This window comes from Pisolithus orientalis (assembly GCF_024613125.1).
Source record: "Pisolithus orientalis strain OTSU chromosome Unknown F5J12scaffold_29, whole genome shotgun sequence".
Taxonomy (NCBI): Eukaryota; Fungi; Basidiomycota; class Agaricomycetes; order Boletales; family Pisolithaceae; genus Pisolithus; species Pisolithus orientalis.
The window spans coordinates 347,076-368,532 of NW_026260810.1; the positions used below are offsets into that span (position 1 = coordinate 347,076).

Here is a 21,457-nt window from a genome sequence, read left to right on the forward strand (position 1 = left end):
TGCGTGCGTGCATCAGACTACTATGTTTTGTACTTGACCGTGCCTCGCACTTTCCAGCCAGTGCCCTAAACCCCAATTCACCCCTTTTTCGTGGTTACTCGTGGGCTCCTGTGTGATCGATCTGCGGCGCTGCATGGAGTTCATAGCTTCTCTACAGCATGTAGCCTGATTACGTGCCTCATGTCTGACCTTTGTGCGGACCTTAATCTTCTGGGGTATTTAAATAGGGTAGAACGTGTCATGTCGAGGTTTTAACCCCACTCTTTGCGCAGCCATGGATTCTGGTCCATCCAAGGACGCCTTTCATGACAGTGACAGCGAAGAAATACATGTGTATACCCCTCGAGACAAAGGAAAGCGAAAGGCGGATGGTGTGTAAATGTCATACTGACCAGCGACCTTGTCGTTGCTCACTGTTTCTTCCGTAGACTCTTTCGACAGCATATCTGCTGGGAAACCTGGCAGCTCTAGTTCTGCAACCGATATAGGCGGTCACAACCGCCCTTCTCATACCTCCTCTATGGCCCTGGATGCTCCAAGTGTGGATGCGAGTGACTCCGAGTCGACCATATCGATGGCCATCTCCGAGTCGCCCGCGTACAAGCGCCTCATGGCCGATGCCTCATCAAGTGATGAAGAATCGCTGTATGAGAGCTTGTACGAGTCAGCAGTTGATCAAGATGAAAAGTCGAAAGCAGCGACGGATGACGACGTGAGTGGATTCCCTTTATCCACCCAGCGATTATCAATAAGTTGATACGTAGATGGACGTCGATGCTCCTCTCCATACACTTAACCACCTTGATCTGGCCTCCTCTGTCAAAGGATTGTACAGGATCCTTGATCTGATTACCGAACAAGGCAGCGGCGGGCTGGGTAATGATTTTGCTCCTGATAACCGACCCCGGCGCTTATGCTTCCCTCAGTCGACAAGATCATCATCTCTCAAGATTCATTGAAAGCTTTCATCAATGGTGTTTGTCCTGGCGCATATGCGTCCCTGACGAAGGTTAATTTTAAGGCATTGGATCGGTATATTGTAAAACCCGTCGGCGTGTATGGAAGCAAAGAAGAGATCGTCCGATTCCTTTCAGAGCTTCAGGTTGTTGATGACGTTTTGTATGTTGTTTGCCCAATGCCGACTGCTCACCGTTCTTAACGATGCTTCTGCCTTTTGTTAGGGCTGCACAACTACTTGCAGACCCGAGTATTGCTGGACCAACGAAGCCCACCCTTCGATCAGGTCTCTACCTTCTTCGACCAACGGAACCGTATGGTCAAACGGAACAAATCTTCGTCGTATACTGGCCTCAGGAAAACACATGGGATGACTCTGCCGCCTCCCAAGTCCGCCGAAATCGTGTGACCTTCATGAGGTTCGTTCACGTCGCACAAATGTTTCTTTGTATGCATGCTTATGATTCACAGATACCTCACAAAAATGTGTGACCAGGTCGTTGCGTTAATCTCTTCCGCGCACGCACAGACTATTGTCTGGAATGACGGAGATGAGGATGATGACGAAGCCAGGGACGAAGATGATGAAGGAGATAGAATCATTAACTGTGTTGTGGACAGAACGACCGAGCAGGAAGAATCAGTGCAAGTGCGAGAAGGCTTTAAGGTATGGGTATGGGTTCTCGTACACCTTTACACTTCGAGACTCAAAAGGTTCGTCGCAAAGGTTCCATCTGGCTCCATCGCCTACGCGAACTCAGCGTCAGAAGCATCCGCGGAGCAATGCTCAACGAAACCATTTTTGCTCTTCGGGGAGACTGCTCAAGGTTTTATGACCATACGACACCAGCCGGCTAAACGCGTATCCGAGACTTTCAGGGCGCGGCCTTTCACAGCTCTGCAACTAGAAAGTTACCTGTAAGTGTCTGTTCGACTGTGCAACGGTGGCCTTGACAGCATCGATCGTCTTTAGCATGTCCGATCGCCTTTGCATCAGTGAATCACTGGATGATGATGCGTTGAATATACTACTCCGCAGTGGCCTGAGTAAACGTTTTCCTAGCGAATGTGACAAGTGGACACACGAGTCGACCGCCGTTGGAGCCCGATGCAAGAGAATGCAAACGGATGAATGGGCGAAAATGAGGGCTACTCTTAACAAAGAAGAAGAAAACTTAACTTTAGCAATCCACGAGGCCGTCGTGAACGCAGCTTTGGACTTATATCCGTAAGTCATTCAAATCTGGTGCATCGCTACATTTATTTATCGCCGGCTTACTGCAGTTTCCTCGAACGAGAATCATTTCCTCGTCCCGGAGCGCATCAAGCGGACACGCCAGGTGAGGGTCAGCACGGGCAAGCATGAGAAGTATTATCTTATTATATCTCAGTGTCCTTCCGGGAAATCGTCGAGCTTTATCCCAAAGCGGATGGGGTTTTTCAGCGGAACATCAAACCGGTGGCGAAGATCGATACCCGAAAGTTCAGAGACATTAAGGATCGGTTATGCCTTTTTGTCGAGTTTACTTCTCGTGCGGGCGAAATCAGTAAAAACAAGCGTCGCGAGATTGCGAAAGCTGCTGTGAAGGAAGGGTTTAAAGCCGCTCAAAATGCCCTGCGGGATGCTTTCAAAATTTCGCGCGCCGCCCGGCTCTATGATAACTACGTTGCACCGGTCTTCTCTGGTGCAAAAGAAGACACGAAGGCTGCTTTCGCAGAACGTATTCTCTGGGAAGCTCGTGACAAAGCGAACGATATCTCGGACAGCCGGTTCTTAAAGGACATTGTCAAGGCAGAAGTTATCCAGGAGGATTCAGAGTTGACAACTTTGGTCCACGAAGCAAATATCCTGGTACAACCGTACTTGGGCACTACGATACCCCATGTCGTGAAGAAACTTGTCGGGTCGATCAGAAACACTCAGGAAGACACAATAAGAGAAGGGATCAAAGCCGCTACTGAAAGCCGAGAGGAACAAGAGAAGCGCCAGCTCAGATTGCAATTAATTCGCCATGTTAATGATTCGACGAGCCAAACCCAGCCACCGTAGGTCCCGAAGCTTTCGAGTGGCCACTCGTTGACCATCCCCCAGACACACCCTCATCATCCAATCGGTTGAAGAGAATAAATCGTACTACTCGTACTATACCTCCTCAGCACAATGCAAAGTCTCGGGTGTGCGAGAGACCCAAGAGGATCCCATGACGTGTTTTACAATTCATACCATGAGCCTCACGGAGCAGGACAAACATGACTTACAGTTGGACGCATCCATCATTCCTTCACCCCGTTTTCGTTTCGAGCATAAATTCCGATTAACTCAGGGGTACACAGTTTTGTATGCATCCTTCCAACTCCCCAAAGTGCTATGTAAGATTTACCCATTGCTAGGCGTGCGCAGTTGCTCGACGGGGAGAAGTTACTGCTGATTGTCACAGACCGTGTTGGCAATTTGACGGTCTATCTCGATCACCTAACCGCTATCGATGCAGCGATTACACGAGGGCGCGGAAAAATTTTGAACCGCGAGAAGATCGGACAAGATTTCGTCTTGGCATTCGACGAGTCCAAGCGGATGCTAAGCATCCTCTCTTCCGACAAGGTACGTAGGTTGCCGACTCCGGATTCGACAGTAAGTCTCATGCGAGATCGTTTATTTGTAGCTGCTACTACACATCTTTGTGTACGACGACGCACGAGGTTTCCAAGCAGTGGGAAGTTCTATCAACTTGAACCCATGGTACAACGAAGGGACATCCATCCGTCACTCATGTTTTGTCAGTGGCAGTGAAGAGCTATTGCTCGTAGACTCTCAGGCGCAGGCTAGGATATACTCCCTGGTTACGATGCAGTTTCGGTCAGTTGAACGTGGTGCTCTACGAACCGGCGCTCAGTAGCTTGACAGACCCGCGACTCTCAACCTCCACCACGTCCCGTCAAGCGTACATTCCGCACCAGACGGGTCGTGTGTACTGGTTTCACATGAGAATGGAACTGGCCATGCACTGACCGCGTATCACTGGGATTCTTTTGGATCGACAGAGGGCATCGAGCTTAACGTGCCCAGCCTTCCAGTTGGCGAGCCGTTCGTGGTCACATCACTAGTCTCCAAGTCGGCCGTTCACCTTTTGTGGCTTGACTTTTCTGCTGGGCGATGTCAATCTTATGCGTTGGACATCACCCGCCGGGTTACCGAGTTCATGTTCCGAGAGAGGATTGGTCGCAATGGGTCCAGACGAACGGAAAATACGACAGCGCACAATTGCCTGGTAGACTGTCACTCGGAGGTCTGGATTCGTTTCCCAGTCCTCGCTGCGGTGCAACGGGAGACTATTTCCTCTGCCAGTCTTCGGAGCCAGAGAAGTCTGGTCTTCGTTACCGACCGTGACTTTCAAATGTTTGCACAGCATTTTTCCGATATGATCTACAATTTCGAGCGCACGAGTAAGAAGCCTACTGGTGATGTCCTCAAATCTGTCAAGGTATCAGCTGCCGCCTTTTCTGTCTTCGTGCAAGAGCTATGCGGCACCACTCCATGGAACGTCTCGCAGTATAGGGCAGGCGAATGGATTGTCGATTTCCTGTGTCTGATCCCAATTCACATCGCGTTGACTAAAGAAAATCGCTTTATCCCGCTCAAAGATGGCGTATATTCCACAGAGTTGGAAGAGATCACTTTTGGGTGCCGAGGTGAATCGCATCGTAGACAGTATCTCCTTCGGGTGGTATGAGTCTCTCTTTCAGTCCTATATGGCAACCAAGGTAATACTTATTTGATGTTCCCGGATCTTGCTTACAACCTGACAGCCCGTTCGAGTGGTGTCTTCCATGGGAGAACAATCTGTTGGGAAGAGTTATGCTCTTAATCATCTCGTCGACACATCATTTGCGGGATCTGCGATGCGTACGACTGAGGGTGTCTGGATGTCTGTCACGCCAACAGAGAAGGAGCTCATTGTAGCTCTAGATTTTGAAGGTTCGTCAACCGTCGTTCGTTCGTTGTATTTTTCTCAGTACCCATCCCCTTTTTTCAGGTGTCCACAGTATCGAACGGTCGGCTCAAGAAGATACACTACTCGTCCTTTTTAACACTGCAATCTCAAATCTAGTAAGCTTGTTCCTATAGCGAAGAAAACATAGACGAGAATGACCTGTCTCTAGGTCCTTTTCCGCAATAACTTCGCACTCAGTCGTGATATCGCAGGGTTATTCCAGTCCTTCCAGTCTAGTGCTACTGTTCTGGATCCTGCTGCAAATCCGTCACTATTCCAATCGACTCTGGTTATCATTATCAAGGTACGCCGCGCTTGCGACAATTGGACTTTAATGCCTGATGATCAATTTCAGGATGTTGTTGAGGCGGACAGATCGGAGATAGCTAGAGAGTTAGTTCATATTACAGCTGTGGGGATTCCCTCAATTAATGAGCTGCCAGATTCACTCTGAAGTTCCAACGAATTGTTCAAGATGAACAAGAAGCGAACTTCATCACTCGACTTCATGCAGGAAAACTGGCGATCATTCCTTGGTGCGCATTGCAAGTGGAGTTGTAGGAGATGTAGTCTAATTCCTTATAGGCCCGTCATTGAATCTAAGGAATTCTACAAACTATTCCCAACGCTAAAGCGGCGCTTGGATCAGCAAGTCGTAACGCACCATGCCGCTGGCGAATTCCTTCACAAGGTGAAAACGTTGATGGCGAAGCTCAAGGTTAGTATAACTACTTGCAGGATGACTGGTTTTAATCATTACTGCATCAGGCCAATGATTGGGGGGCAATGTCGCGTGCGTTTGTATGTACTGGTGACTTAGTACCACTCATTTTTTCCCAGAGACTATGGCATCTCATCGGGCGCAACTCCTGTCATCGTTGCTTGCGAATGCATTAGCTTTTGGCTTCCAGGAAGTCCATCCTGAGCGAGAGCCGCTGAAGGTAGCTCCTATCCACCTCTGTCTTGAAAGTTCTAATTGTCCTTAGAACCTTGACACTGATATGCCTTTGGAGCTGCCTGACACTGAATCGCATTTATTCCTCACAGTTGGAATGGCCCCGCAGTCAGAAGTTCGTGAGCAAGCACTGACGACTCTTCAGTGTTCCTGGGAACGTTATCACGACCGTCAACACAGCCCTGATTCAGAGTGGGTGGAGGCCCTGTCCCAATACCTCGAGGGCATCGTTAATCTACGAATCGACCATGTGCAAGAATGGCTTTCGCAGAATTTGGCGCGTTTCCAGACGGGCCACGCAAGTATCGAGGAACTTCGACGGAACTTCGACGGTGCCACCGTCGATCTGAAGAGCAACGTACAGCTTTGCAAGTTACAATGCGCGAACTGCCAATTGTTGTGCATTCAGAGTCGCCTCCACGACGGCCCTCATTCTTGTCAAACTAATCACCTCTGCATTCACCAATGCGATTTCTGTCTAGAAACCAATGGCGAGCTCCGAGAGTGTGGCATGGCCGCAGGACATGCAGGGAAACACATGTAAGCATTTACTTCTACCTAATTATCACAGTTGCGTATATCCAGTACGTACACAGATGTGTTGTCACAGCTCACCTGTGTGGCAAACCCTGCAAGTTCGAAGGCAGGTCCGGATGCCTTCACGAGTGCATTAAAGTAGGGTTTTCTCGTCATACCAATTGTAGCTTGCAGTTCAGATATCGTAGGTTTTTGATCACGACGACGAACATCTGTGCGCTGCCTCAGTGCATGCTTGCGGAAAGGCGAGTCCCTTGCTCTGGCGATATGAACATGTATTGATTTCCCTTGTAACAGCCGTGTAGTTTATCTGGTCTTAAACTTGCTGACGGATCGGATTATTCGTGCCCCGGTTTTTGTCGAATCCCAAGGTGAGTCTACCAGGGTCCCTGGATTCCGGAAGCTGATAGATCATCAGTGACATTGATCATTTTCGTCACGAATGTGAAGCTCGTCTCTGCTCGGTCACTTGTCAGCTCTGCAAGCGGCTATGTTCTGATCAAGATCACATGCATGGTTTAGAAGACGGTGCAGTTCATCTTTGCGGGTGGGTTGATACAGTTACATCTGTCAACGATCGGCACAAGGCTAATATTACCCTGCCGTTGAACAGGCAAGAGCATCTCTGTACAGCTATGTGTTCTGCGCAGGGCATATGTGAAATTGAAACGGCACCACATTCGATCGAAGCAACTTTTACGGGTAAGCACGAAACTTTTCAATATACGAAGGTAGGCCGCTCAACACGTTTGAGTCGACGCATTTCTAACATGCCCACGACCTACCTATGCCAGTACTCGCAAGGTGAGCTGCATCGTGGTGCCGAAATAAACTCAGCTTACGTGGTGTAGTGGCAAAGCGACTGAAGTGTGTTAAACTGGTTCCACCCGGTGCAACAAAACACAGGGGTTCCCATAATCACAGTCTCGATAAAAAAATTATTCACTTTTGCGAAGCTAGGCAAGTCTTGATGCTCTTTCTATTACCTCTATCTCCAGTCATTCAACCGGTTCAATTTTGCAGGTGCGAAAATTGCGGGTATTTCTGTACATTACCGCTTGGTAGGATCAGTTTACATTATCCCTTGCCACGTCCTGATAGGTAGTGTTTAGGCCACCCTCAACAAGAGCATGAAACACGTCACGGCTCTATGTCCCGCACACGATGGACTGTAGATGGACCTGATGATGCAGCGGTACTCGAAATTGAAGGGAGGAGATTCTCTACAAACGACGAGGGAGCTCCAATGATGTGCAATCTTGTGTGCCAGGCAATGGGTCGTCACGCGCATATTGACTACTGTCGCTCTGATGAGGAAGCAGCCTGCATTGGCAATGACGAAATTCAGCACATCATGAAGCGCCTGCGACCTAACCCCGACCGCCCAAAGGACTACGTTACCCACAACTTAATCTGGAAAAGGAGTGGTGAGTATGCACATTGGAAATGAATTGCATGTGTTGATGCAATGCTTTCAAGGTTTCAAAGATCCTTACTCAAAAGAAGAGCAAACAGTATTTGCCAAATGGTAGGTTGCTCAGGTAGTCGAGTAACACCAAATGCTGATTTTCTGCAGTGATGCTATGTGCAGTGGTAAGCTAAGTGGTTTCAATCTTGAGATTACTCTCGTGACCCAGGAAACAGGCCCAGAACACGCCGGTGATGCGGGGAATCTTGCTCAACCCTCCTATTGCACGTTACCGATGTTCCATCCACCAGCGGATGTGAATGCCGGTGCACCAGCTGTGGGATACATATCCAACGATGGTCATCATTTTGCTTGTCGTAACCCTGTCGTTATGCAGCAGGCGTTCCACGTGTAGGTATTTACATAGTTTTCGCGTGACCCAAGTTGACCCCATCGCCAGGATATTTGTCGCGGACCGGTGAAATGATACTCCCAACTCAACATGACCCTCACGCTGACTCCCTTTTCAGGTCTGGCTCCATGTCGTACAATGATCGCCGGCCGTTGCAAAATACTCCAGCCTCAGCCAGAATCTGTGCCCGTTCAGACAACAGAATTGGGGCAGTTCTCTCCTCATTGTTTAGTTTCTGGTCTGCCCGTGCAGCAGCCATCGGATCAAGTGCCAATGCGGCTCGCAGAGACGCCTATAGTGTTATCCTGTTCCATCATGAGACAGTAACTGTCATTGAAAACGACTTGACAAGCAATCCAGACCAATTGCTAGATATGCTCTTGCCCTATGAGGCGGATGGTGGGACTAACTACACAGCAGCGGTTATCACTGCTCAAGGTGTTCTGGAGCGAAATTGGAGTACTGAGAGGTAAAGGAACGGTCTTCGGCCCAACTCCAACTGACCCATGAATGTATCGTTTCTCAGGTCTCCTGTCATCATCTTCCTTTCGGATGGAGAGTGCAGCATTACAGACCAGACTATGCAAGACTTATGCCGGTCATCCATTCGGCTTGGGTGCGATCCCACGTCTTGCACGTTCTTTCCTCCTATCATTACTCATGACCCCTTGCAGAAAGGCGGTGTCCTTCCATGCAGTATCATTTGGTCCGGATGCATCCTCGGTATACCTACGGAGAATGGCAGAAATAGCGCTGGACGCCCAGAACAATGCTCCGAGGGACCCACTCGCGCCGGCTGCTGCGACAGTCAATTCGTCGTACAACCAAGCCCTAGACTCGGTATATAGTTTCGTGTTTGCCGAGTACTTTTCGCTGACGAACCCTACTAGGTTCAACTTGCAGAGACCTTCCTTGGAATTGCGGAGTCGCTGAGGAAGCCCAGAGGGGCATTAATGCATTAAGATATTCCGCGGCCCACAGCCCTACGGGCGTCCGCGACGGTTCCTATTCTCCGCGTTGTATTTTATAGAAGAGAATGAGGTTGAGTGTAATGAAGGTGTTTGCACGGAACCTCAAGGAGTGTGTTCCGAAAAGAAGGCATGCGGAGTGCGCTGAGTGCTAAGTTGCGAGGAGGCTTCCACTGCGGTCGTCGCGGAGCCTTGAGTGAATTTTGGACAGTTCGACAGGCACTACAAACGATTCCCACGCGTAAACAACGACCCCAGCCTACTTTACAACTTTCGACTGTTAAATACTTTTATCTTGTTTCTCTCAGTCCCTATGACCCAGCAACACAGATTGGTTTTATAACTTTGACCGTGTCTCTGTGATGGAGTGAGTATTTGATGTGGCAAAGGAGCCTTCACCCGAATCTTGATACTTGCGGCGTGATACGGCATGCCTCCAAATGCAAAGTTCCGTCGGACATGCTGGTGCGTTGATTCGGTCTTCGTCATCCAACGGAGTTGGTCTTGTCTCATACGATGTTCGATAGCGGAAGGTCCGGAATCCAGATACGCACTGTAGTTCAACATTTCGATGCACAAATAAGCATCAAAGAGTTGCGTCCTGCATCCTCAGAGATCTGGACTCTGAGCATCTTCCCTCGCTTTCAGCTCTCTCAGTTTCTCGTTTTCTTTTTGGTTCTGGAGCTGTGCTTCCCTGCGAGTTTACGGGACTCCGCCCAATGGATCTGCGTCACTGAATTAGGTTCTATTCTTTACTGCGTGTTTGATGTCCGCCTCGTGTATAACCTGCACGGACCCTATCCTTATCTTCCCCTACCGCTTTTAACTGAGGGAGCCTTGGACTTTCACCCTTCGGTTCACCCTCTACCTTTCCTCCACTATGGACGATTCTTCATTCAGGCCACCAAATCTATTTAGTAACACTGACAACGGACGATCTCCCGATCAAGCACTTCTGGACGAAGAAAATGGAAGAGCTGATGGTATTTTGACCTTGATCGAGGGGCCGTCCGTCGCTGATCTGCCACCTCTAGACATCGAATTGGACGGAGATTGGTCTGATTCCAGCACAGAAACAGATGCACCGCCGCTCGAACACCATATCCAGATGCCTTCTAGTTCTCAGTTGCAAACGCAGTCGTCTACGGCAGCGAGTAACAATCAGAGTGATCCGAGTATCCCGGACGATGTGGATGATGCTGCTAGTGAAGAGAGTTTGTACGAGTCAGCGCACTCGGATACTCCTAACTTAGCGAAGGATCATGAGGTGTGTCAACTCTCGCTGTTGTCGTATTGCCATTGAGGTGTTCACCAGATGAGTACTGATGAACCCTCTGTCGACCCATTCGACAATAAAGATCTGGAACAATCCATTCCAGGATTATATAGGATCCTGGATCTAGTTACCGAACAGGGAAGCGGTGGGCTCGGTATGGTCTTTCCCGCCATGATGGGGCTTACGCTTACGCTTTCTCAAGTGGATAAGATCATTATATCTCAAAACTCGCTTAAAACATTCATCAATACTATTAGTCCAGGCGCCTACCTGTCCATGACGAAGGTCAATTTCAAAATGTTGGACCAATCCACCATCAAACCTGTAGGCATTTACGGCAGTAAGGAAGAGATAGTCCGTTTCCTCTTGAGGCTTCATGCCGTCGATGATACTATGTAAGTTGTACCTGATCTTGGTTGTGCCAGCGGCATTTCATGACAGATTCCACTTTGTAGAGCTACTCACCTACTATCTGAATCGAGTACTACCGAAGCCCATCCGACACTTCGCTCGGGGTTGTACATCCTTCGTTCAAGCGCTGCTGAGCCTAACGGATCCGAACAAATGTATGTCATCTACTGGCCAGAGCAAAATACGTGGAACGACTCAGCACTATCGCAAGTTCGCCGCAATCGGGTGGCATTTATGAGGTAGTCATACGTTGTTTACGTACCCTCAAGTACTTGACATTTTGTGCAGGTACCTCACACGAATGTGTGATCAGATTGTCGCATTGGTGTCGTCAGAACACGCTCGAAGAATGGTGTGGAGCGAGATCGGTGACAATGGCGATGACGATGACGATTGTGTCGACGAGGATGACGAAAATGACCGAATCATCAGGTGTGTCGTGCAAAGGACAACCGAGCAGGAAGAGTCGGTGCAAGTTCGTGAAGGATTCAAGGTGAATTTCGCGTTTTGAGTCAAGCCCACTCGAGTTAAGTTTTTTAGATAACTTCGGAACATATATCCCAGACAGAGCCATCCGAGTGTGGAGAGCAGTGCTCCGTAAAACCCTTTCTGCTTTTGGGAGAGGCGGCGCAGGGCTTTGTGACTGTGCAACATCATCCCCCTAAACGTGTTATCGAAACGCTCAAGGGTCGCTCCTTCAATGCCATTCAACTGGAAGACTACTTGTACGTGTATTTACCATACCTCAGCATCTCACCTCATGTGCTTGTCCGCCATGCAGAATATCCGATAGCTTAGATATCAGTGAAACCCTCGATGACAAAGGGCTTCGGATACTGGTTGATGTTGGCCTTCGAAAGCGCTGTCCTCAGGAATGTGTGAACTGGGAACACCAGTCTACAGCAATTCAGGAACGTTATAAGAAGATCTTCGATGATAGGTTCCGGAAAGCTAAAGACGAGTTGGTTAAAGTAACCGAAAGCCTGAGTAGTGCTGCATACAATGCTGTTATTGATGATGTGGTGGCACTATACCCGTAAGTAATGACGTTTATCTTAGGGCGGCATCATGATTCATTCTTACGTTGTCAAGGTTCATCGACAAGCAAGCATTCCAGTATACAGGCTCCGGTACTGAGGATCCACCAGGTATGGTTCATTGGTATACGTTCCATATTTCAGAAAATGTTCATTATGTGTTTGTAGTGGTTTCATTTTCGCAAATCACCGATACCTATCCGGATGCAAGCAGGGTTTTTCAGCGCAACATTCAAGATTGCCATGTAATTTCGGATCGCGAGTTCCGGGCTACGAAGGATCGGTTGTGCCTTCTTGTAGAGTTGGCATCCCGAACAAAAGGTCTAGGCAGTGGCGTGCGGGACCCAATCTTGCGTGCAACCTTCATTGGTGGATTTCGAGAGGCAGAGAAAGTGGCTAAATCTTTGTCTATGGGTTCAGCAAGCAAACTCAAGATGATCCTTGACTACTGTGACAAGTTGATGAACAGCGGTTTGGCCCCGCAGACCAACACTCATTCTATAGATAGTGTCCTCAAAGAAGCCCACGAGGCGGCGCTAAAGGTCACAGATAGTGAGTTCTTTCAGATCGTCGCGAAGAAAAAGAAAGTCCAGGAGAGGGAACAGTTAGTACGGAACTTGTTGAAAAAGCAAGACAGAAAGCGAAGTCATACTTTGAATACACCATCCCCCGTGTCGTCATGAAAATTGTTTCGTCATTCAAAGGGATCCAGGAGGTAGGCTGCCGTGCGAAAATCAAGGCCGAGTGCTCTAGCCAAGAGGATCAAGAGCGATACAAGTATAGATTACAATTGATCCAGCACGTCAATAACTCGTCCGCTCAAGTACAGTGCAGGTGAGGCCAGAATTTTAATCCATTCTTCGACATCGTCAAACTCTTATAGGCACACTTTGCGAATTGATTCCGTTGAAGAAGAAAAGAAGGCTTGGGCGATTCCTAAAACATACAGGCTCTGGGGCCTGCGAGAATCCCAGGAAGATCCAGTGACGTGTTACACGGTCCATCCCATGAATGTGACGGAGGAGGACAAGCACAACCTGCAATTAGATCCCTCCAGTATCCCTTCACCTCGCTTCAGGTTTCAGCATCCATTCGAGTTACCTCTTGGGCATACAATCTTGTAGGCCCTACGCCTTGGATTTTCTGCTCTTCCTGATCTGAATGCATGGTCCGTAGACGTGCGCAGCTTCTTGAAAGAGAGAGGCTGCTCTTAATTGTCGCGGACCGGGTTGGGAACATATTTGTGTATCTTGAAACTCTCACCGCCATGCACGGTGCCATACAGCGTGGGCATTGTAAGGCCCTGAAACGGGAAAAGATTGGCCAGGATTTCCATATCGCCTTCGACGAGTCAAAGCGGATGTTGGCTGTTGTTTCGTCAGACAAGGTTTGCAGATTCTCATTCCATTCACAATGCCTGAAACAAGGATGATCGATGAAACCATGTATCGCAGCTTCTATTGCATGTATTTGTATACGGTGACGTGCGAGGATTTCAAGCCCAGGGGAGCGCCATTAACTTGGGTCCTTGGTATGGCGAAGGAGTGCGCATCCGTCACGCCTGCTTTATATGTGGTAGCGAAGAAATACTACTGGTGGACTCTCAAGCCCAGGCTAGAGTGTTCTCATTGGTAACCATGCAATTCCGGTGAGTCAAGCCTCATACTTGTTGAGTTTTATCCTGCATACCAAATGTCAATAGACCTGCGGTTCTTAGCCTACCTCAAGTCCCAACCGGCGTGCATTGCACACCCGATGGGTCCTGCGTATTGGTTCTTCAACCCCATGAGTCTGAGCTAGCAGTAACCGCTTACCACTGGAGTTCTTTCGGTTCCACGGAGGGCATATCACTCAACATTCCCGATCTTCCTGTTGGCGAACCCCTCGTAGTCACCTCGCTTATCAAACGCACAGCGGTTCATTTGCTGAAGCTCGATTTATCCACTCGCTGCTGCCAGTCGTATGCGCTCGACATTACTCGACGGCATACCGAATTCATGTTCCGTGAGCGGGTCAACCGCAATTCTACATCAGAGAGAGCACACGAAACCGCTCATAACTGCCTCATCGACTGTCACTCAGAGGTGTGGACTCGCTTTCCTGTATGCGCAGCAGTGCCACGAGAGACTATATCCTCTGCCAGTCTCAGAGGCCAGAAAAGCCTCGTGTTTGTTACGGATCGTAGCTTTGACATGTTCGCTCCTCATTTCTCTCAGATGATTCACTCTTTCGAACGCACGGCAAAGAAACCTACTGGAAATGCCCTCAAATCGGTGAAGGTGTCCGCTGCCTCATTCGACGTCTTTGCACAGGAGTTATGCGATGGTGCTACATGGAACGTCTCACAGTATCGGGCGGGCGAATGGATCGTTGATTTCTTGTGTTTGATTCCGATCCACATAGCGGTGACCAAGGACAATCGCTTCATCCCTCTAAAAGACGGTGTATATTCACCAAGCTTGGAGAGGGAATTACTGGGAGCAGGCATTAACCGCATCGTAGACAATATTTCTTTCGGATGGTATGAGTCGCTCTTTCAGTCTTACATGGCAACGAAGGTAGCTTCCTTGTCTCATACAATGTTTCTAACTAACAAAGACCAGCCTGTCAGAGTGGTGTCGTCCATGGGAGAACAATCTGTTGGAAAGAGTTATGCTCTGAACCACCTCGTGGATACTTCATTTGCTGGCTCCGCGATGCGTACGACGGAGGGCGTTTGGATGTCAGTCACCCCAACAGAGAAAGAGCTAATCGTAGCTCTAGACTTCGAAGGTTTGTCAATTCAAATCACGTCCGCTCGCAATTGTGCAGATTGTTTTCGTTTAGGTGTTCATAGTATCGAACGATCAGCGCAAGAAGACACGCTACTTGTATTATTCAACACTGCTATCTCAAATTTAGTGAGCGTGTTGCTACGAGAATGGGAACATAGCTAACACCTCTGCAGGTCTTGTTTCGTAACAATTTTGCACTAAGTCGCGATATTACAGGGTTGTTCCAATCCTTCCAGTCTAGCGCTACTGTTCTAGATCCGGCAGAAAACCCTTCGTTATTCCAGTCAACTTTAGTAATCATCATCAAGGTATGCGGTCCGGTCAAGTGGACATGTCAAAAACTGAAATTCATTCTCAGGATGTCGTTGAGGCGGACAAAGTAGAAATAGGCAGAGAGTAAGTCAGCTCTGTGCAAGCCTTTCCTTGATCGGTTCATCTATTGAATGAAAAGGTTCTCTCTGAAGTTCGAGAAGATTGTTCAGGACGAACAAGAGGCGAACTTCATCACTCGTCTGCATGCAGGTCGATTAAACATCATTCCTTGGTGCGTCTGTATTGGGACCATGTGGCTGCGCATGCTCATTTCTCGGCAGGCCTGTCATTGAATCCAAAGAATTCTATAAGCTATTCACTAAGTTGAAAAGATGCCTGGATCAGCAACCAGTTACGCACCCCGCCGCAGGCGAATTCCTCCACAAGATGAAAACGCTGATGGCGAAACTTAAGGTACGCATTCAGGTACCAGTGGTCATTTCCTTGTTAAAATGGTATTAGGCCAATGATTGGGGAGCTATGTCTCGTATGTCTTGCCCTTGGTGCTCGTGTGCAACTCTCATAAGCTCTTCACAGAAACCATGGCATCCCATCGAGCCCAGCTTTTGCTGTCATTGCTTCCGAATGCATTGATATATGGTCTGCAAGAGGTCGCTCCTGAGCCAGAGCCTCTGAAGGTAACTAATCTATATGCGACACCTGGAACGTCTAATTAAGCAGCCAATATAGATCATCGACACTGATACTCCTATCCAATTTCCGGATACACAGTCGAGACTGTTCCTTGGGGTCGGAGGGTTTTCACAATCAGAGACTCGCGAGCAAGTCCTTAAGGTCTTGCGCAAATCCTGGGATCGGAACGAAATGCGTCAGCACCTTTCGGATCCTGAATGGGCAGATGGTCTTTCCCAATATCTTGAACAGATCGTCAACTTGCGTATCGACCATGTGCGTGAATGGCTGACACAAAACCTGTCCCGTTTCCAGACGGGACATGCTAGCATCGAGGAGTTACGAAGAACATTTGAGAATGCTTCAGTCGATCTGAGGAGCAACGTTCAACTCTGCAGATTGCAATGCGCGAGTTGCCAATTGCTGTGCATTCAGAGTCGCTTGCACGATGGCCCACACAACTGCCGCACCGATCACGCCTGCATCCACCAATGTGATTTCTGCAAGGAAGGCACTGGCGAGAACAGAGCATGCTCTATGATGTGAGTTCTTCATGGCAAACTGACTTCATGCTTACCGTTTTTACCGGTGGTAGTGGTGGTCACGCAGGAAAGCATATGTAAGATGACATTAACCTTTGTCCGTGGTTGGTATCTTACCATCAACACATAGTTGCGTCGTGAATGCTCACCTGTGTGGGAAACCTTGCAAGTTCGCGGGCAAATTTGGTTGTCTCCATCAGTGCACCAAAGTAAGTACCCTTTACCGCAACTCAACCCCTCATTCATCTCTCGCAGGTCACCGATCACCCGGACGAACATTTATGTGCTGCTCTAGTCCATGGGTGTGGAGAGGTGAACGCTTTGCTGCCGTCTATTATTCCCGTTTCTCAGTTTGGACATATCACTTAGCCTTGTGATTTGTCTGGGATCAAGCTCATTGACGGGTCGACATATGCATGCCCTGGGACCTGTCGCGTACCAAGGTAAGGCAGCTTGAGGGACGAATGCGGAGGCTTATGCCCTTCTAGCGACATCGCTCATGCCCGTCATCGTTGTGAAGCGCGCCTCTGCTCTATTACGTGTCAACTGTGCAAGCGGCTTTGTTCTCATCACGATCATATGCATGGGTTAGAGGAAGGAGCAATTCACCTCTGCGGGTGGGTCGGCCGAAGTCCTGTATTAAGTCACTTTAATGATGATACAGCGAGGAACATCTTTGCTCTGTCGACTGCTCTGTCCCCGGGATATGTGAGATCGAGACTGCACCATATTCCATCGAGGCTACTTTCACAGGCAGACATGAAACCTTTCAATATACGAAGGTAACTGTTATTATCCGTTTCGCGTATGGAGGGACTAGCGCTGATGGACCGGTCCTCTAGTACTCTCAAGGTTCATTTGGTTTCTTTGCGCAATATTGTATTGCTCTGACATGCGACAGTTGCCAAACGGCTCAAATGTGCCAAGTCAATCCCACCTGGCCAAATAAAGCACGTCGGTGCACACAATCACAGTCTTGATAAGAAAGTTGTTCATTTCTGCCAAAATAAGTCAGTTGCTTTTGTTTGCCGAAAAGGGGTGTCGATGACCCGAACGGCTCCCCAGGTGCGACAATTGTGGTTACTTCTGCATACTACCGCTTGGTATGAGTGTCCATGTTGACATGCGGATTCAATAACCAAATTGGATGGAAAGGCCATCCTCAACAAGAACATGAGACACGCCACGGTTCCATGTCTAGCACGCGGTGGATTGTGGATGAATCTGATGACGCTGCTGCCCTCGAAGTCGAAGGCCGAAAATTTTCCACTGATGACGAGGGTGCTCCTATGATGTGCAATCTTGTGTGTCAGGCGATAGGGTCGCCACGTGCATATCGATTACTGTCGCGCTGATGACCCAGCTGCTTGCACTGGACGCGACGAGATTGAGCACATTGCGAAGCGTCTACTACCCGATCCTGACCGTCCCAAGGATTACATCACTCACAGTCTATTCTGGAAAAAGAGCGGTGCGTATAACCCCTGTAAGTAACCGAAGAAAATGGATAATCTGAAATCTTTTACAAGGTTTCAAAGACCCTTATTCTAAGGAAGAGCAAGCCAATTTCGCTAAATGGTAGGTTCCCTTTGTTGTATCGCATATATCAAGTAAAGTGACACGCAATTTCGACAGTGATGCTATGTGCAGTGGTGTGTCCCATCGATTTTCACGCTCTGGGCATATCTGGTGATCATGAAGCAGGCCCGGAACATGCTGGCGATGCTGGGACGCTTCCTCAACCATCGTACTGTACACTGGCAATGTTCCATCAACTCTCGGATCCGCACGGAGCTGCACCTGCTATTGGGCATGTATCCAGTGACGGTCACCACTTTACTTGTCGAAATCCTGTTGTGATGCAACATGCATACCATGTGTACGCCAACGATTCTGTTTCTCTAGTTGGGCCAACTAACTAGCTTCTCATTCCTCAGCATATTCATTGCGGACCGGTGAGAGCTACGATTAGTGTTCTGCCGCAGTACGGTTAATCCCATCCAGGTCTGGCTCTATGGCCTCCCAGGATAAAAAGCCATTGCCAAACACCCCAGCATCTGGAAAAATTTCTGCGCGCTCAAACAACAGATTCGGTGCGGTGCTATCCTCGCTCTACGGCTTCTGGTCTGCTCGTTCAGCTGCAATTGGATCAAGTGCTAGCACAGCTCGCAGAGACGCGTATAGTGTTATTCTGTTCAATAGCCATGTCACGCCTATTATCGAAAACGACTTCACGAGTGACGCCAATCAATTGCTTGATGTCGTCTTACCTCATGCGGCGAACGGTGGGACCAATTTTACTGCAGCGATAACTAGTGCTGCGAGTGTCATGGAGAGACACTGGAGCACAGAGAGGTGAATGCGTAATCTGGGGGTACTTGTAGACTCGCTTATGGATGGTGACTTTTCAGATCTCCCGTCATCATCTTTCTTTCCGACGGCGAGTGCCAGATTGCAGACCAGACTATGCAAGACTTGTGTCGTACTTCTGTTCGTCTTGGGTACTGGAATCTACTTTCTTGTCTGGTTTCGTCATTTTTATGAACATCTTGCAGGAAAGCTGTCTCTTTTCATGCTGTTTCGTTTGGCCGAGATAGCCAAAGTGTAGGTTCAAGTAATGTGAACCGTCGACAAATCACGTCGTCGACTTCCTTGCGTAGAATGGTGCAAATTGCCCAAGACACTCAGAACAATGCACCCAGGGATCCACTCGCGCCTGCCTCTGTGACAGTAATGTCCTCGTACACCGACGCGCTAGATACCGTACGCTCTTCGCTTATATCGCTGATGTTTACGTCTTATTGATCTATCCTAACCATAAACTAGGTACAGCTCGCTGAGACATTCCTCGGGATTGCGGAGTCATTGCGGAAACCGAGAGGGTCATTGATGCAACTGAATAATCGCCGTACTTGATGTTTGTTTTCATAGCATGCAGGATGTAGTCACTTTCCAGGTGTACTTAAATGCAGTGGCCCAATACGGGAGTTAGTCTGGTGACCAGACTGGTACTACTGGGCACAGGCGTGGCAGAGAACGGAACGCGCATGGATATTAGCTGGCATCACGTGACGTCCACGTCCATGCATAATGTCGTATTATGTAAGGCGCAATTCAGTAGCCCGAATTGGACACCAACAACTTTAACCCGGAAGTCAGGTCATGACTCGATGAGTCTCCACCGCCTGCTCGTGCTCCTCTTCCAGAATTCCAGGGGTCGCACTCACTAGAATGTGGCTGCCAATGCGCCTCTACTCTACCCTTCACCAATGAGGTTGTTCATGTCCAGCGTACTTCATGAATGCTGCATCTATTAAGGCTTCGATCTCCATACGAGGTTGAAATTGAAATGCATGACTTCCCAGTGGGAAGCTGAGTCGAACTGCTTGCAACCTATCGTAGTTTCGAGGCCTCCCGCGTCGTCTTATCTAGCGTGTCCCTCGCCCACGCTGGTATAGTTTATCAGCCTCCCGAACAATCAACTTTAGCGTACCTTCCCCTTGAAAAAGTCGCAGTCAATGCGCGGATGGTCAATGGTTCATCTCACTCAGCTCATCCTTGCAATAACCCTTGAACTGATGCGTGGCGGCCACAGTTTCGGCGTGGTTAGTCCTAACTCAAGTATTCCAGAATGAATCAGATAGGCCTACGGCAGAGCCAAGTACTTCTTCCCACTTCATGAGCGACTGGCCACCTGTGCTTTCGAACTTGAACATGCCGATGGATGCATGATCATTGACATGGTGGAAAAAAGCGAAGTTGCGGCACGGACTCTCGAAGCAGCGGCTGCAGCAGGGAAAACCCTTGCACTAGTCGAGTGGGTAACAGACGATAGTCAGTTGGTATATTACTCATCGGCATCTTACACTCAACCACTTTCTGTAGTCCTCGCTATATCGGTGGTTCCATTCCTGCAGGGTAACACGCAACTACTTGTATCACGGTATGTTTCTCATCACCTCTGAGTTTTCGGGCTCCTCCCTGAGCCATTTCCTGCATTCTTGAAGTTTATCATGCATCTTCTCACTGAAAGCGTGCGAGACCCCCTGCGTCTCCAACTTTCTTTGGTTATCTTCGAGCGGTATGGCCCTCCCCCTGACTCGATGGGCACTGCCTCTGCGACAAGTGACACTCGCATCGATATCAAGCTGACATTCAACCAAGTAACATTATACATGTGATACACAGTTTCATTCAACCCATCAAGGTGCTATGGTACAAGACGTGCATTGGGCACAAGTCTGCGTCTTGGGCATCGTCAACTTTGAGAAGCGAGATTTCGTGCTTACCGAGTATGCCGACGGACGTGACAACCCAGGATGCTTTGCAGAAATGGATACGGAACGATCGGCATGCAGCTCGCCCTGGTTCCGTCGTCCAAGGTGCCCCGTAATTCATCACAAGAATACCTATTTGTTACCAGCCCATCAGGGAGTATGAATGGCGCACGAATCTAAACTGGAATGCATAAATTGTTGATGCTATTTCTTCCACGCACCCCAACTATTTCCAACGTCTTCCGTTTGATTCCGACCTGTGATCCCTATGGAATGCGCCTTGTGGTTTCAATCAAGACTCAATCTCAATGAATGGAACTGTGGGATAGTAGTTCACAGCACATCTTTGAATGCCAGATGAAGAGTTGCTCAATGTAGATAGAGGACTGTTGTTCGGCTAGAAGTCTTTCTCTCAAAGGTGTCTTCTGAAAAGCGTATGACTATAGGAAGTGTATGACAGAAAGTTCCCTTCTGCGACGAAAACACATACAACTCTTGCAGGAGTTTGCCCCGATTCCTCGTGGATATTCGCGGTATTCACGAGGTGGTTACCAAAGACATAGAAAGGTGTCACTTCATTTGGTGGTTTCACAGTGGTAACATATAAGTTATGACTCGTACGCCATTAGTTTGCTGACCATAGTCCTCACTTTGGAATCTGCTATCACCCACGGCACTCAAATCCCGATGCTTGGACTAGAGAGGGTGTCCCCAAGCTGCTCATTGACTACCAGAAACCTCCCAGGGCTACTGCGAAAGAATAGGTGAGTGTCGTCACTCCAAGGTGGGTGCAACTATACTATACATGCGATTTACTGCCACCATGTGATATCTGGCGATTCGTTACCATCATGGGAGAATCGAAAACAACAAGTACCGAGGACGCCGGGAGTGTTGGAGATGGGGCTTCACGATGGATGACTATACACGTCGCAACAGATACGTGGGTCCCCTTCCGTATGAAAA

The 21,457-nt window shown here is 48.7% G+C and overlaps 3 protein-coding genes across 3 annotated transcripts; all 3 read left to right on the plus strand.

Annotated features, from left to right (window-relative positions):
* Window positions 1-417: 417 nt before the first annotated feature.
* On the plus strand, window positions 418-4,846 carry F5J12DRAFT_286001 (uncharacterized protein). Its single transcript, XM_051738743.1, has 14 exons — window positions 418-712; window positions 765-876; window positions 927-1,119; window positions 1,182-1,376; window positions 1,429-1,624; window positions 1,685-1,875; window positions 1,931-2,185; window positions 2,242-2,297; window positions 2,349-3,003; window positions 3,050-3,295; window positions 3,349-3,559; window positions 3,621-3,814; window positions 3,863-4,719; window positions 4,765-4,846. Exons 1-13 carry the CDS (start codon window positions 521-523, stop codon window positions 4,686-4,688), a joined length of 3,522 nt encoding a protein of 1,173 aa, XP_051597435.1. The 5' UTR covers window positions 418-520; the 3' UTR covers window positions 4,689-4,719; window positions 4,765-4,846.
* An 868-nt stretch (window positions 4,847-5,714) lies between these two features.
* On the plus strand, window positions 5,715-9,669 carry F5J12DRAFT_953188 (uncharacterized protein). The gene is made up of 18 exons (XM_051749832.1): window positions 5,715-5,742; window positions 5,790-5,890; window positions 5,936-6,444; window positions 6,501-6,579; window positions 6,630-6,716; window positions 6,739-6,812; window positions 6,860-6,988; window positions 7,055-7,188; window positions 7,293-7,502; window positions 7,554-7,868; window positions 7,921-7,969; window positions 8,018-8,034; window positions 8,086-8,260; window positions 8,310-8,327; window positions 8,380-8,730; window positions 8,788-8,877; window positions 8,936-9,101; window positions 9,152-9,669. The coding sequence occupies exons 1-18, from the start codon at window positions 5,736-5,738 to the stop codon at window positions 9,221-9,223; spliced, it is 2,583 nt and encodes an 860-aa protein (XP_051597436.1). The 5' UTR covers window positions 5,715-5,735; the 3' UTR covers window positions 9,224-9,669.
* A 440-nt stretch (window positions 9,670-10,109) lies between these two features.
* Window positions 10,110-20,671, plus strand: F5J12DRAFT_784806 (uncharacterized protein; the record flags this gene model as incomplete). Its single annotated transcript, XM_051743105.1, has 45 exons — window positions 10,110-10,496; window positions 10,545-10,900; window positions 10,961-11,071; window positions 11,205-11,409; window positions 11,457-11,641; window positions 11,698-11,952; window positions 12,009-12,064; window positions 12,122-12,505; window positions 12,532-12,787; window positions 12,837-13,073; window positions 13,130-13,340; window positions 13,408-13,601; window positions 13,656-14,725; window positions 14,780-14,853; window positions 14,964-15,035; window positions 15,086-15,123; window positions 15,179-15,271; window positions 15,321-15,453; window positions 15,502-15,526; window positions 15,577-15,677; window positions 15,772-15,948; window positions 15,988-16,214; window positions 16,345-16,423; window positions 16,470-16,526; window positions 16,584-16,657; window positions 16,879-16,996; window positions 17,057-17,066; window positions 17,116-17,224; window positions 17,251-17,279; window positions 17,370-17,518; window positions 17,601-17,700; window positions 17,744-17,792; window positions 18,152-18,169; window positions 18,219-18,569; window positions 18,770-18,977; window positions 19,041-19,096; window positions 19,146-19,201; window positions 19,239-19,316; window positions 19,533-19,612; window positions 19,703-19,819; window positions 19,859-20,048; window positions 20,100-20,157; window positions 20,248-20,377; window positions 20,403-20,506; window positions 20,545-20,671. The coding sequence occupies 45 exons, from the start codon at window positions 10,110-10,112 to the stop codon at window positions 20,669-20,671; spliced, it is 7,194 nt and encodes a 2,397-aa protein (XP_051597437.1).
* Between the last annotated feature and the right edge of the window lie 786 nt (window positions 20,672-21,457).